General features: G+C 37.4%; 2 protein-coding genes across 2 annotated transcripts; one reads left to right on the top strand and one right to left on the bottom strand.

Annotated features, from left to right (window-relative positions):
• The first annotated feature begins 4,903 nt into the window (after window positions 1-4,903).
• LOC143616437 (uncharacterized) lies at window positions 4,904-6,914 on the top strand. Its single transcript, XM_077089265.1, has 6 exons — window positions 4,904-4,926; window positions 5,266-5,335; window positions 5,938-6,101; window positions 6,270-6,390; window positions 6,483-6,566; window positions 6,657-6,914. Exons 1-6 carry the CDS (start codon window positions 4,904-4,906, stop codon window positions 6,912-6,914), a joined length of 720 nt encoding a protein of 239 aa, XP_076945380.1.
• Window positions 6,915-7,212: 298 nt separating this feature from the next.
• Window positions 7,213-13,650, bottom strand: LOC143616436 (folylpolyglutamate synthase-like). The gene is made up of 12 exons (XM_077089264.1): window positions 13,348-13,650; window positions 13,226-13,244; window positions 12,993-13,107; window positions 12,349-12,430; window positions 12,185-12,294; window positions 9,027-9,030; window positions 8,803-8,886; window positions 8,641-8,697; window positions 8,486-8,546; window positions 7,984-8,030; window positions 7,828-7,926; window positions 7,213-7,745 (listed from the first exon to the last, which is right to left on the bottom strand). Exons 1-12 carry the CDS (start codon window positions 13,648-13,650, stop codon window positions 7,536-7,538), a joined length of 1,191 nt encoding a protein of 396 aa, XP_076945379.1. The 3' UTR covers window positions 7,213-7,535.
• Between the last annotated feature and the right edge of the window lie 1,462 nt (window positions 13,651-15,112).

Raw genomic sequence — 15,112 nt, 5'->3', positions numbered from 1 at the left:
CGCAAGGTCTCCTCTACATTCTTTCGCTTGGTGACCTATCTTTCCGCATCTTTGACACTTGACACGGTCACACTGGCCAACATGATGATAGTTGCACCTGTTGCACTTTGGATACTTCCCAGCATATCCGCTCGAAACCTGCCCGCTACCGTTGTTGTTGGAGTTGTTGTTGTTGTGATTCTGAGTGTTAAAGCTCCGGGTGAACTCGGGTTTACGGTAGTGTTGTTGCGGTGGGAGGTTCGAGGATGAAGATCTGGTGTTGTCGAACTTTCTCTTCCCGCTGTTCGGGTTGCTGTTGTTGTTACTGTTGCTGACGTGGTCATTACTCGGGTTGTCACGGGCTTTAACAGTCGAACCCCTCGGTGGTAACGCACCCTGGGTCACAGCCTGATCCGTCAGTTTGTGAGCCAAACGGATCGCTTGTTGGATCGTGGCTGGTCTGGAAGACGTCACCATACCCTGAATCTGTGGTGCTAACCCATCAATGTACATCTCTATTCCCTTGCTCGGCGGATCCACCATCCGCGGACACATCACTGCCACTTATTAGTCTAATTAAAAATTCATGATTAAAACCATTGTATTCGCTACAAAGTATTTCCAATCAATCCTTAAAATTATAGAAAAATAATAGTTCGGATGGAGACAACCCCTCCATCTAAGTGTCATCCTCACTAGATGTCGTCATCTGAGGACACCTCTGAATGTGCCTCCTCCTCAGCTGGTTCCTCCTCCGGTTCTTCTTCAGGTTCCTCCTCGGGCTCCTCTTCGGGATCTTCCTCGGGATCCTCCTCAGGCTCCTCTTCGGGATCTTCTTCAGGTTCTACATCAGGCTCCTCTTCGGGATCTTCTTCAGGTTCTACTTCAGGCTCTGCCCCAGGCTCGGCCTCAGGCTCTGCCTCAGGGTCGGCTGCGTTCTGAGCAATCTGCATTTGTAGGATATCGCAACGTTCTAAGGCTATTTCGGTTCGGGTCCTTGCTTCTTGGAGTTGCTCTTGCAAGTCTATCATCTCGGCTTGCATCTTCATCATAACCTTGGTTTGTTGCTCACTAGTCTCTTGCATTTCTTTCATTGCCGCTGCCATGCGGGCAATCTCCTCCTGAGTCTCGGTTCCATCTTTAAACAGTCTGGCAACATTTTCTCTAGTGTAGCGCATGTAACCCACATCACGCTCCAAACAAGAAACGACAGCTGCGAGAACTCGCTCTACAGGTTCGGTTATAGGTGGTAGAGTGTTAGGGTAAGCAGGGTGGTTCGGGTGAGGCAATGGGGGAACTTGTTCACGGTAGACCATACGTCTGATCATGTTGGGGTACCATTCCCAGCTAACGTTGTTGTCATACAAGCCTCCGGATAGGCGGTACCTCTTTGGTGCAGGAGCTTCGAGTTCCGGGGCTACACGGGGTGGCGAGGCAGTAGGTAACTGCGGTTCCTTCCCGTGAGCATGCATCATCGAATCGGATGATGATGAGGGTGGCGTCGACATTCCTACAGGTAAGCCGGGTATATGCGCGCGTATGAGCGAAAGAGGTAAGAGATAAGATTACAAGACTACACAAACCTATGCAGTGCGTATTATTATAACTAATGGGTCGTCGCGGTTATAGTCTAGTATGCATGCAGTTTCTAGTTCGCTATAACCAATGGCTCTGATACCAATCTGTCACACCCTCAAAATCCACTAACGGAGTTTTACCGTCAGAGGGTGTGAACTGGCAGGATCGGAATCATTAGTTATAACCAAACCAAAGAAAACGTTTAAATGAAAAATAAGTGCGGAAGCGTAAAACCTTAATTCAAAAGTTGCGTCACGCAGGACGACTTAAAACCAAATGTAAATGTTAAAATTAAGTTTGCAGAGTAAGATGTTTAACAATTAATGCATGCTCCTAAACCGCGCGCCCGCCTCGGCTACCTGAGAATAACATACTAAAAGGGGTCAACACGAGGTTGGTGAGTTCACAAGTTATATAAGATAAATCGTTTAGCGTTTGAGTTCAGCGTTTTCGTTAAGTGTTTTGCGTAACCACGTTACGGCGTTTAAAAGTTTTGCGTAACCACGTTACGGCGTTTAAATGTTTTGCGTAACCACGTTACGGCGTTTAAGTGTGTAACCACGTTACAGCGTTTAAGTGTGTAACCACGTTACAGCGTTTAAGTGTGTAACCACGTTACAGCGTTTAAGTGTTACCAGATAATGTTATGTCAAATTATATATCGATAGGTAGCTAATCTATACAACAAGTATTACTAAGTGGTTCGAGACCGAAGCTGACTGTTTATCAAGTGCCCGTCACCAGGTCAACCCAGACCATGGTAAGTGTTAGCCAAAATTACACCCACTCAACCTCCAGTTGAGCTTAGCGTCGGGTGGGGTTTGTCAAACCCAGTAGTACTACTCAACAGTGACTCGCTATTCCAAATATTAACCGGTTCGATGCGTGGGACTTCAAGGGTTACGTGCCGCTTAGCCTCTACAAGTGATATATATAATTTATAACAAAATCTTAAATATGTGTTTATCTCAAAAATGCGTTTATCGGAGTATGTTATCTCCCCCAAGTGAAAAACGTTTGAAAACAGTTCAAAGAGCGGGGTAAGTGAACTCACTGTTTGCGAAGAATATTCCAAATTAGATCACCGAGTGATGCGCGTCGTAGAAAACTCTCTAGCGTTCTAAAATAACAAAGAGATTTTCTAAGTATCGGAACGTTTAACGAGTCTCTAGACTCGGCACATAATACCTATGCACGTATCATGTTTCGTGTTTCGTTTGTGAACCGTGTGTGATTTAAACAAGTACAATTGTGATACGATACACGAGTGAGCAATTACTTTCGTGTCATGTATTAATAACGTACTTACAAGCAATTATTCCCGTAAGGGCATTTTGGTCAACAAACAAAGACTAACTAACCATTATTCCCCATAAGGGCAATTTGGTCAATTCATGGCAATCAAACTAGCAACTATTCCCCGCAAGGGTATTTTGGTCAAAATACAACAATTATATAAAAACTATCATATTTCATGCATTCCTACACAACTCAGCAGCTAGTTTCATTGTGACAGAATTTCTACTTGAAAGATTGTACTATTTCACCGATCATATCATCTCAATTAATTCACCAAAAATCACCACTGAAACATACATGTCTTAGGTTTCCAGAACATATTTTATATTATTTTTATTCCATATAGATTTCTCATAATGATCAAAACACTACAGTAAACTCATATCAGTCAGATTCATGCACAACAGAATGTTATTTGCAATTCCCGGTAAACGAAAAAATCCAATAAATGCAAGACCACTTGGGTTTGGTTCCTAACTCAGTGAGTCAACTTCCAGAAGTGGAACCAACCCAATTGGCCTCGTAGTTCATGAGATATAGAATTTACAATATAACCTAACAGCAGGTCTAACAGCTCAGCTTTGCATCACGTTTTTGTAAAATCATAAAAGTATACTTCCACTTATCCAAAAATTACGAATTTATACTTTATAGAAACTAGACTCAACCTAGTTTACTGCAGTACTCACAATCTCAATCAATTTTCACGTTTACACTTCGTTACAGTCAGTTAAACATCGTATATATATTCTGTCCAGAATCTGTTCACATCAAAACTCAACATCATAACAATCTATGAACTATCATGCATCCATATAACCCTCTAGACACCATAACTACTATCCATGCATATAAATCACACCATACATACAAGATTAGGGTTTGTGTTTTAATTCAAATCAAGAACAACAATCAATCATGCAACAACATCAATCTAGTTATCAATCTATTATCCAACTAACAACTATCATATTGATCACATACATACATATAATCGGCTGAGTTAGGGTTTACATACAACCCATTAAACATCAAAATTACACAACAAGGAGGTAAGAGATGATCAAGTATACCTTCCTAGCACCTAGTTCTTGGATTAATCTCTTGATTGATGTGTGTGTGTGTGATGAAGGTGGACGGCAGCCGTGGATCAAGAGAGGGAGAGAGAGCCGATTTAGGGTTGTAGGTTAATAATAAGTTAGGGTTTGTTTATTAGTGATGTATTTATAATAATACAAGTTACACTCTAGTCCCTCTTCTTTCCAAGTGTTGTTTTTCTAGAACATTCCATCATACTTGCCCAATAAGTTAACATGACCATAGTTTTATCACATAGCACATAATCCTAACACATAATAATCACATAATTATTGTTTTTACGTTTATCGTTTATTTATCAATCGTTTGCGTCAACTCGTTTGCGTTTCGGTGCAAATCCCGAAAGACTACACATGTAGTAAGTGTTACGCGTCATTTAAACCCTAGTTTAAATGTAATGAAGTGTACGTTATAGATTCAACGATCTTAAAGTTTGAATTGACGGAGTTGAGTTAACGGAGTTAACCTGAAATTGACGATTGTCACAGTGGCTGTCTATAGTTGACTATATAAATCGACCGCCCCGACAACGTGTGTGTGCGCTTGTGAGTGTGTGTGTGTGGGGGGGGGTGTTTCAAAAACCTTGTTATAATCATAATATGATGGTTTTCTCGAATAAAAAAACGTATGAAAAGACTTTGGTAACTCAAAATAAATAGGCTGATTTTAACGAGCGACATATCAGGTGTTTGGCTTAACTTTTATTTAAAATATAAAAAAAAATTAAAAAAAAACAAAAAATTTAAAAAAACTAAAATGTTTATACCATTATTCTCGATAAAAAAAACCCTCAAAACCTGGTCCGACCCTAACCTATTACAACCCAAACCAAAACAACTGACTTCTTAATTGACTCGTTATGACCTAAACTCGTTACTATGACTCGTTTCTTTTCAACCCAACCCAACCCAACCCAACCCAACCCATTTGGCACCTCTAACCACAACCAATGAACTTCACCGATCCAGCAATGTAACTGTTGACCGCTACTCCGTCAAGTGGAACCACACCAGTAAAAATTGCTCTTGTTATTCTCCGTCAACTGCAGCAATCAATCTATATAAATAAATTTTAGTATATACCCACATTTTTTATTGATTAAATGATTATTAGGAGGTGTAAATTGTGAGAATTACTCACATCAATATTATCAGCAGCAGCACTCGCCAAAGGCCTGTTTTGTTAAACTCATATATATATGCATATCAATCGTTATTCATATTTTGCAAGCTTCATTAATTAACATACATGCTCGGTTGATAAATGGATGCAAATGCGAATTTTTTATAAAAATTTAATTTTGATACGCAGACAGGCTTCTTGGTTAAAGCAACATTCGGCACCGACAGCTGGTATTAGTTTTTCACCGTCCAATAACAAGGTTTCTGCTGATTGTTTTGCACCTTTTCTATTAGGCTTGTAAACAAACATGGAAAGAGCATCTTCGGGTTCATTTGCTTACCTTTAACTGAACACAAACAACTAAACGAACATGGTTATCTTGTTTGTGCTCGCCGTTAAGAAAATGAATGTGTTCGTGTTCGTTTGTTGACAGTAGAATGGACGGAGATAACTGTACAATAGATGGACGAACACAACTAAGCAAAACCAGTTAAAAGTAAATTTCAGCAACAATATGTTGGTTAAAACTAGACTAATTTGTTATGGGCCTAAATATGTTGTTAAAACATAAATGAATCCAAACGAACAAACATAAACATGTTTAAAATTTAAATGAATGAACATTTACGAATATAAATTATCTTTTTTTTAGAACCGACGAATAAAAATGATCTAACATGACATATGTTCATGTTTGTTCATTTATTAAACAAAATGAACTTCCTGTCTCAAACTGTTTGTGAACAGTTCACTGAATGTTTTGTTTGTTTACTAGTTTGCTTTCTATGATAAAAAAATAATGAAAATAATATTCTGCATTAATCAAAAAGATATAATATATACAGTTTTGGAGTTTTGCAGAAAATTGCTAGTGTTGGACTTGATAAAAAGTTGTACACTTTTGACTTGGGATCAAGAAGACACTCATTTCGCGTACCATACGAGTCACCTTTTTCATCAGTGGCGTTTCATGACGATGGAAACACACTGGCAGCTGGCACAACTGGAAAGTTGTTGTTATTTTAGCCTCAACTGATTACCGTGCTCATGCTAATTCTGAGGTAAATGTATTACCTTTTTATTATCATTATTCAATTTACATATAAATAAGTTTTTATGTTATCTTGTTTAAACAGGCTGTCACAAGTTTATGCTGGCAAAGAACAAAACCAATTTTTGCACACCCAATACAGCTCTCATGGGTGGTACAGTGGACGATTCAGTACCCGCTTCCTTCATCTGCAACTTCAAGTCATGGGTCCCGAAACTCTGCCACGTCGACAACTTCAAGTGGTAATGATTCATTTGCAGCAGGTGAAGAAACACCATTGAGATATATTACAGGCACCACTTGTGGATTTTCAACCGATTATGACACCGTCTTATGATAATTATTTGATAAAAAGCCGGCGTTGCTGTTTCCTCCATCGTTTGCAGCCGATGCTGGTGATTCTCACTCGATTTTTTATTGGAAACCGAGCTCGACTTCGGTACATTTGTTAATTAATATTTAATAACTCTAATATATGACATATTGCTAAAACCTAATAATTATTAATTCAATATGACAACCACACACATTATCATTAAAACCTGATGAACCGTCATCAATAACGCCTCCCGAAGCATGGGGTGGTGGAGTCATTGGAGTGTATCGTTCACGTCAGCAAGGGACGGTAGCCTCTCGTTTTGCCATGTTGGCGTCTTCTTCTGGTTTATCTTCAGGGTCAATGATGAATGGACTTCAAGATCTGAGTTTCCCTTCGAGTCAAATGGGTTTGAATTTTTCGGGTCAAAGATACGTCTTCGAGTCTAGAGAATCCGTTAGCTTATCCTGATATCCCGTTTGGGTCGTTTTATCAAGTTATGTTGGTTTTTTATTTGATTATTTGTTTACGAGCAAAGAATAATTGTTGTTTTAATTTTAGCATTATAGTTTTTTTATTTTATTTTTGTTTTTTGTTTTGTTTTCTCGGATACTTGAAACCCGATTAACCCAACCTGAACCCGAAAAACCCGTGAGAGATTTGGGTTGGGTTTCGGGTCAAGATTTAAAACTTTGAAACCCGAATAACCCGACCCGGAAAACCCGAAAAACGAACCCGAAGAACACCCCTAATTGGTATCATAGCCTGGACATTGGTGGGATTTACTGAGTACGATGATGATCATATGCGTTCGTTTGCATTCAATCATGTTCATTGCCCATGTTTATTTAAGTTCGTCTATATACATTCGTTAATATATCCATTTAAATTTTTAGGCCCGTTATAATTTAGCCTAGTTTATATAAGTTTTAAGGACCAACACATTGTTGTTCACATTTACTTTTTAAATAGTTTTAGTTCAGTTATGTCCGTTTGTTTATACCGTTAACGAATGAACACAAAAGAACACGACCACGTTCATTTTATTAACTAACGGACATGAACAAGAAAACATCGTTTGTTTAGTTTGGATCAAAAAGTTAATGAATGACCCGTTTTCCTTTTTGCGGTGCTTACATCCGTATCCACAGGTTTGACTTCAAGTTGACCAGTCCTTTGAAGCCAAGTATAGCTTAACATGACAGCAAGCCCGGCATTAACATATTGATGCTCCCCTGCAAGCCCAAGATGTAACCCGTTTAACAAATTACCATCCAACTGGTTTGTAACTAGAAGGCGCACCTGCAACAAGGTAAATTGGTTATTTCATATCAGTATAAAGTATAAACTTACGCACTTAAGTAATAAGAGAAACTTAATTTACATCTAACTGGGAAGCTGTGTCTTTAAGTACTTGCATAGCTTCAGGTGGTTGAGAAACAGTAAATGCAGGAACACCTTTTTGTACAAAATAATAATAATACTAAACTTATTAAAAGAAAAATGCAATAATTATTTTATTATTATTTTTTAATACTACCTTAAAGATGCCAGCCTTCTGGCCCGCAATATCTTCAAGAGTATTTCCTGGTCATGCATAATTATATAAATCATCATGAATATTATAATATTCAAACTTCAGCAGAACAATAACTTGGCCCACTACCTTTATATATTGAAAGCTATGTCGTATAAACAAATTCAAATGGTAAAAACTCGAATTATTCAAGCCCAAATGTCTAATAACAACTTATTAAGTGGTTTAAAAAATTTTAAGCACAAACTGTCAGCCCCAGTTGCACTGCTGTGTTCTCAGCCCTAACATTTCGCGCCCAATTCTATTTCACAGTTAACTGACCTATGACCGAACCGAATCAACATGCAAAACTGATTAACCATCACCCATCGGTTTTCATTCTCTGGTCAACTGATAGTTTGGTTATGGTACAGTTTTGGGCCAAAACGGACCCATGCACACCCCTACGATAACTAATTTATAGAGGAAACAAATCAGTATAAATTAAATTGATGAATGATCATACCAAGGATTTCTGTGTGGTCAAACCCTAGCGGTGTGATACCACAAACTATAGGTGATTGAATCTGAAAAAAAAGTGTGCATCATATTAGACACATTCTTTTTTGTATATAATCAAATGATGAAAATGATGAATTTTTCTTTAGCAGATTTGCTTACCACATTAGTTGCATCACTTTTCCCTCCTAATCCAACCTCAGTAATAGCAACATCTACCTGCAATCAAATGTTACTTGTTTGTCAGTAGTAAAAGAATCATGCCAACAAAATGATGATCATATTTACTTTCTGCATGTGGTTGTGTATTAAGATTTTACATACTTGCTCTGCTGCAAAAATTTTGAAAGCGAGTAAAGAAAGGAAGTGGAATAAAGTTGGCATTGGCACATCATCAGTGCATTTTGCCTACATACAAAACATGAATAAATAAGAACTGATAAATCAATTATGAGGACGGAAATAGATGTTAGCTTGGTTTATGACTACACAACAAAAAAGAGTTTCTAAAGAAACATTAGTAATTGAGATCAATGGAACAATTGAACAAAGCTGAAAAAATGATAACTATAATCTGAAAAAAAGGAAGTGTTTTAACAGAAGTTTCAAAAACAACTACATTATTGCTATATATTTCTAAAAAGAGGGTTTATCAATCAACATATGGGCTACTCTTGACTAGAGATGTTCAAAACGGTTTGGGACTAGGAACCGGAACCGGTTCCTAACCGGTTCCTATATTCAAAACCCCATTTTAAACCGGTTCCAGGCTCGAACCGGTTAGGGAACCGAACCGGTTCTCCCACCCTCGGACCCCTAACCTATCTAACCGGTTCTTACCGGTTCCTAACCCGGTTCCAACCGGTTCCTGTAACCGGTTCCAACCGGTTACAGTGTAAAAAATTTTATTTTTTTTTTCGTTTTTCGTTTGCGATTTGGATTCTAAACTACGATTCGTATTTGTATAACATGAAAAATAAAAAAAACAATTAACATAAAATTCATTTTATTTACTTTAAGAAGTTCAAAAAAAAAAGGTACATGTTTTAAAATCTTCAAAAACAAACTAACAAAACATTAAACTTATAAATATAAAGTTGTGACATATTATTTCTAGAAAAGCCTTCTTGTTCGTCGTAATTATTGAGCGGCGACTTCTTCCTCGGAATTACTTGTAGAAATGCCTTCTTGTTCGTCGTGCACTCGAACATCAAGTGGTGTTTCATCTTCGAGAGTGGTTACGTGTTGAATACGATCGATTGAGTCCAAGTGATCCTTTAAGCAAATGCACATCTCCACCAACTCCGAATTTAGTCTTGTTCTTCTCACCGATATTATCCTGCCACTAAGAGAAAAAGCGGATTCCGAAGCTACCGTAGAAGCTTGGACGGTTAGTAAATCACGGGCCATGGTGGCAAGAATCGGAAACTCGGTTTCCTTTTCCTTCCACCAAGCCAAAACATCAAAAGTGCCATATTCCTCTTCGGATAAACCGGTAGAGTAATCATTTGCACTATACCTTCCTAGTTCGCTTGAAGGGGTGTTACCTTTTTGTTTTTTAGCCGTTACGTTGCGAACGGTGTTCATAAGGCTAATCATGGGATTTCGTACTCTAGTAGCACTTGAACTTGATGAAGACCCCCCCGGCATAGGCATGTGTATGTTTGACCCATATTTATTTAATTAAAAGTCATACATAAATTTAAAATTCAAGTTAAAATAATTTTTTGCCTCTGTTGAAAAGTTTGGGTCAACTTCATGCATATCTAAGGCTGAAAAATTTTCGTCTATCACACATTCAACCCCCGTAACATTTAACATTGGGTTTAAAGCGGCGGCGCAAGTAAAAACCGGTGGCAATTCAAGAAAGTATTTTTTTAATTTAAACTTCATTGGTAATATGATGTTTGAAAACATTGGACTTTTATTTTCAAATTCTTTAAGATTGTTAACCATTAAAAATAACTCCGAAAGAACCAAGGGACTTGTCGGATAATACGTTCCCGATAGTTTCGTAGTTGATGTTTTAAAAACTTCAAGAAAACTCGATAAGTCATTGATAATTTCCCATTTCTCATTTGAAAAGGGGATTGCCAAATCATTCTCGGCAAGACTAGAATGAAACATTTGTAAAGTTTCTCTTTGTTCCAAAGCACTTTGAAACATTATGCAAGTGGAATTCCATCGATGAGGTACATCCCAATTAGCTCCCAAAGCTTTTCTTCCCGTATCTTTACAAAATTTTCTATATTCCATTTGTCTTTTTTTACTTTTCTTAAAAACTTCATGTATCATTAGTCTAAAATCGTTTATAACCGATGTAACCTCATCCGAAGCAAGTCCGTCTTGCACGATTAAATTAATTATATGTGCAACACACCTTGAGTGAAAAAATACACCATTGCAAATCGGCGTATATTTTAATTTTAATTTATCAACCGCCGATGTATTATTCGACGCGTTATCAAATGCCATTGAAAATATTTTATTTTCTAGTTTATAAGTTTTTATAACATAATCTAAAATTTCAAACAAATTATCTCCCGTATGTGGATACTCAAAGAGTTCGAAAGCAATGGTGCGTTTCATCATTTCCCACGATGACGGGTCTACCCAATGAGCGGTGACACAAAGATAAGATTCGGGTAGACCATGTGGAGCCGACCAAACATCACTAGTTAAGTTTATTCCCGTATTTATATTTTCAAAATATGCAATTAGTACCTCTTTGGCCTTCTTCCACAATTTTAAACAATAACGTTTAAGAGTATGACGACTTACGTGAGTGTATTGTGGTTGAAGCGTATCTCGAATCATGGCGGTTAAGCGAGGGTTGTCGAAGTGGCTAAACGGCAAAGCTTCTTGAATCACAAACTTCGCCATACGATCTTGAACTCGATCAATTTGCTATGTAAATATTCCGCCTTCGCTATCCATTTGCGTTTGTTGCGAATCGACGTTCTTTTTCAACGCCTTGCAATACGGTTTTTCGATGTGTTTCTTCAAATTTGAATTCGAAAGTGGGTTTAAATAAACCCCACAAAACTTGCACCGAGCCTTCAATGAATGGTCACTCAATTCAACCAAATCCCAATTGCACCAAATCTCTTGATTACGATTATGAGGTACAATACGAACGAAACTTGGTTCGGCGTTGGAACCTTGACCAACCGATGATTGTGAGGCAGCCATAACAACAAATATGAATATAGAAGAAGAGAAAACAAGAGATTAGAGAACTCAAAACGTTGTAATAGCGTTTTTTTGTATTTTTTTGCGTTCGGGTTTGTGTTTTGAGTGTTGTGATGAACCCATGACACCAAATACCTATTTATACTAGTAGTGGGGTGCTTGGGGGAGCCAAAAAACGGCTATTTTTGACCCCAACGGTCAAAAAACGGCCAAAAAAAACGATTTCCAACGGCTATAATCGATCCAACGGCTAGAACCGGTTCCAGAACCGGTTCCGGTTCGGTTCCTACCCGCCCCCACTCAGAAATGCAAGAACCGGTCACGGATCATCGGGTTGAATCAGATAGGGTCCGGTTCCTACAAAAAACGAGTAGGAACCGGTTCGGGTCCACCGGTTCAGTTCCAGGAACCGGTTTCGTTGATCAACACTACTCTTGACTACACTTACATAATTAATAAACAGTAACAATAATATGGTTTTTAACAGAGTTTTAAGGCTTCAAAGACTACTCACCCATCCAATTGAAATCTCTCTCTAACATCAATGAGGTGAGGAGATGTGAAGAGCCCAGTGTGAAAGCCATGATTTCTTAGTATAGCTTCAGTGAACACACATGTTGATCCCTTTAACCAATCAAATTATTACATAAATCAGAATAACATCAATCAATCACACACAGTTGACAACTTGACATAAATAACACCAATCACACACACGAAGTTGTCTCCCTGTATTTGGATTGCTTCATGTAAATACATCCTAAGAAACAAAAATGAAGATGCAAATTGCGGAGTACATAAATCATCTATTGAATGCAAGTGACATATAAATCGCATTTACCCAAACCCGATATGCTAAAATGATGTCTAAGAGTAAGAGATCTGAACCTTTAGTCGTATGACATGCACTCTTTTATGTGGGGTATCACAAAATTAACATACACAAGTGGATGATCATGTCAAAAGTCAAAGCCAAACAAAAAACTAGTATTAATATCCAATATCATATAATATCCAACAATTACAAAAGAAACAATATAATCGTGTCATCTTGGATTAAAATAGAAACAAAAATAGCAACTCTTGCGCTTCATAACTAGGGTGTCATCTTGGGTTAAATTATAAACAAAAATAGTAACTCTTGTGCTTCATATCTTCATATCTAGGGTTAAAACTGAAACCAAAATAATAAACTCTTGTTTGTTTTCCATGTCTAATGTTGTTTCTCTTCCTCATAAAATGCAGTTGCTCTCTTCATAAACTCAGTTTCAAACAACATCTTGTTTCTCAATCTCTTACGACCGAAATGAACATCAACATACCTCCCGATACCCTTGTTCAACTCTCTATGAGCCACCAACTTGTCATAAACTCGTGGAGCGGCCCGAGGGTCGTATCCACTGAATGCCATCAACAACAAAGATATGTTGTTGGCCTCTTTTTAATTTTTTTTTTAAAAAGTATGTTGACCGATAACAGAATTTCGTGTCGTAGCTGATCTCAATGATTCTGATAGACTAGACGAAGAATTACAGGTGAATATTTACTGATTAACCTTCCTTCAATAAGTCAGGCTATAAAGTGAGCAATCTAACACCAATTTAATAACAATAAGAAATAAATAATAATAATAATAATAATATATTAAAATAATAATAAAAATTGAATCAATCATACCTCATGAGAAATCAATGCACCAAGCTCATCCTCACTCTTGATTAAATCCAAAATAGCTATGTGTATTACAATCTTTCCGGCTAATAACGGAACCTTGCTAAAAATGAGATAGTTGTCTTCCACGATAAACATGTCCCAGCTCGAAGCATCAACTTCTCTCAGACCCAACTTCACCCTCAATTTCTTACAAACAAACACCTCCTTCAATAACTCCCTATTCAAGCCATCAATCACCTTACCTAACACACCTTTAGCATCATATGGATCTGTATGAGTCCACGGTAAGCTAACCTCACTTATCATGGTGTTAAACTCATTATCTCTTACCTTGGTCCAGAACTCATCACCGAAAATCATCAAGTGCTTACGTCTCGTGAACAGAACTGTTACAATTAGGGTTGTTCGCGAGCCAAGCCGAACCGAGCGAAGGCTTGCTCGTTGCTTAGCTAGTTTACAACCGAACGGCTAAAATTCAAACCGAGCGAAAACCGAAAGGAGCTAAATTCGAATCGAGCATTTTTCAATCAAACATCAAGCGATTATGAGCATTATTTATTCTTTTTCACTTTAAAATTTTCAATAAGAAACAAATTTGAAGGTCGTAAATAATATATTTTATAAATAATTCAATAGTTTTTAGACAAACGTGTAAAAGGTTGTAATTTTTATTAAAAATAAGTTTGAAGTGAGATATAATTATTATGTAAACAAACTTCTAGTATTGTAAAAATTTGAAGCAAACAAATAAAACTATAAAATTGACGAAATATGAAAAATTTGAACGTGTAAGAATAATAATAAGCTTATATTTATGTGTTTTGTCTGTATATTTATATATTTCTTCATATATAATTATATATAAAATAAATTAAAAATATTCAAGCCGAACCGAACCGAGCAGAATTTTGTCCGTTGCTTGGCTTGTTTACAAACCGAACTTAGCAGAGCGGCTCGTTTTCAATCGAGCAAAAAGACGAGCGAGCATTTTCCGAGCAAGCGGCGAACGAGTTCGATCAACGAGCGGTTTGGACAGCCCTAGTTTTGATCGCCCCATACACCAGTCATAAACCTATCACTTTGGAAATCCAAAGGTTACGCTTAAACTTTGTACCGATATTTTCCCATTCCCTACCACTGCTAAAAAGCAGTGAAACAATTGGGGTTTTAACGACGACGGGGCGGTGGCTGGAAACGATGATCGATGGTTGATGGATGAAGGAGCGGGAGATTGGTGTGGTGATTCGATGGAGTGACGAAGAAACCAACCTATTACTCCACATTTATTCGGTGGTGGTTTGGTTGGGTGATGGTATTGGTGTTTGTTAAGATCCCGGCGGATTGTTCGGAAGGTTTATATGGGCATTGGTTTTTCAGAAGGAATGGTTACACAATATCTCAAATTAATATGGACTGTTAGATTGAAAGCCTAATTCATATGAACCGTTCGTTCCAAACGTGGATTAGCGATCCATGTGAATGGCTAGTAGCCAATAGAAATTTAGATAATATTTGTACTCTTTTATTTTACTGTCATTGTGTTTGTTTTACAGGTTGTGAAGTTTATTTTGTATTTGTTTTACCATTTCACTGTATGTCATATATGGATGGTGATCCAAGTGAATTATTAATATCCAATAAGAATTTAGATATTTAAACTCTTTAATTTTATTATCGTTTATAACTATTTGTATTTATTTTACTACAAATACTATTTTGTTGTGAAAAGGTGTTTAATGAGGCAGTACTTCAAGACCCCGAAGTTTTG

Source organism: Bidens hawaiensis, unplaced genomic scaffold, assembly GCF_021521415.1.
Source record: "Bidens hawaiensis isolate Kalapana, Puna unplaced genomic scaffold, B.hawaiensis_p1.1 tig00047420_1, whole genome shotgun sequence".
Classification (NCBI taxonomy): domain Eukaryota; kingdom Viridiplantae; phylum Streptophyta; class Magnoliopsida; order Asterales; family Asteraceae; genus Bidens; species Bidens hawaiensis.
This window is presented reverse-complemented; position numbering and strand designations above follow the sequence as displayed.

Excerpts from the sequence above, each read along its gene's own strand:
- LOC143616437 (XM_077089265.1), top strand. The coding sequence starts at position 4,904 with ATGAACTTCACCGATCCAGCAAT. Across the intron at positions 4,927-5,265 it reads AACTTCACCGATCCAGCAAT|ACAGGCTTCTTGGTTAAAGC; the intron begins GTAACTGTTGAC and ends TTTGATACGCAG. Across the intron at positions 6,567-6,656 it reads GGAAACCGAGCTCGACTTCG|TTATCATTAAAACCTGATGA; the intron begins GTACATTTGTTA and ends CAACCACACACA.
- LOC143616436 (XM_077089264.1), bottom strand. The coding sequence starts at position 13,650 with ATGATAAGTGAGGTTAGCTTACCGTGGACTCATACAGATCCATATGAT. Across the intron at positions 8,031-8,485 it reads TGACCACACAGAAATCCTTG|GAAATACTCTTGAAGATATT; the intron begins GTATGATCATTC and ends ATGCATGACCAG. Across the intron at positions 7,927-7,983 it reads AGAAGGCTGGCATCTTTAAG|TATTATTATTATTTTGTACA; the intron begins GTAGTATTAAAA and ends TAATAAGTTTAG.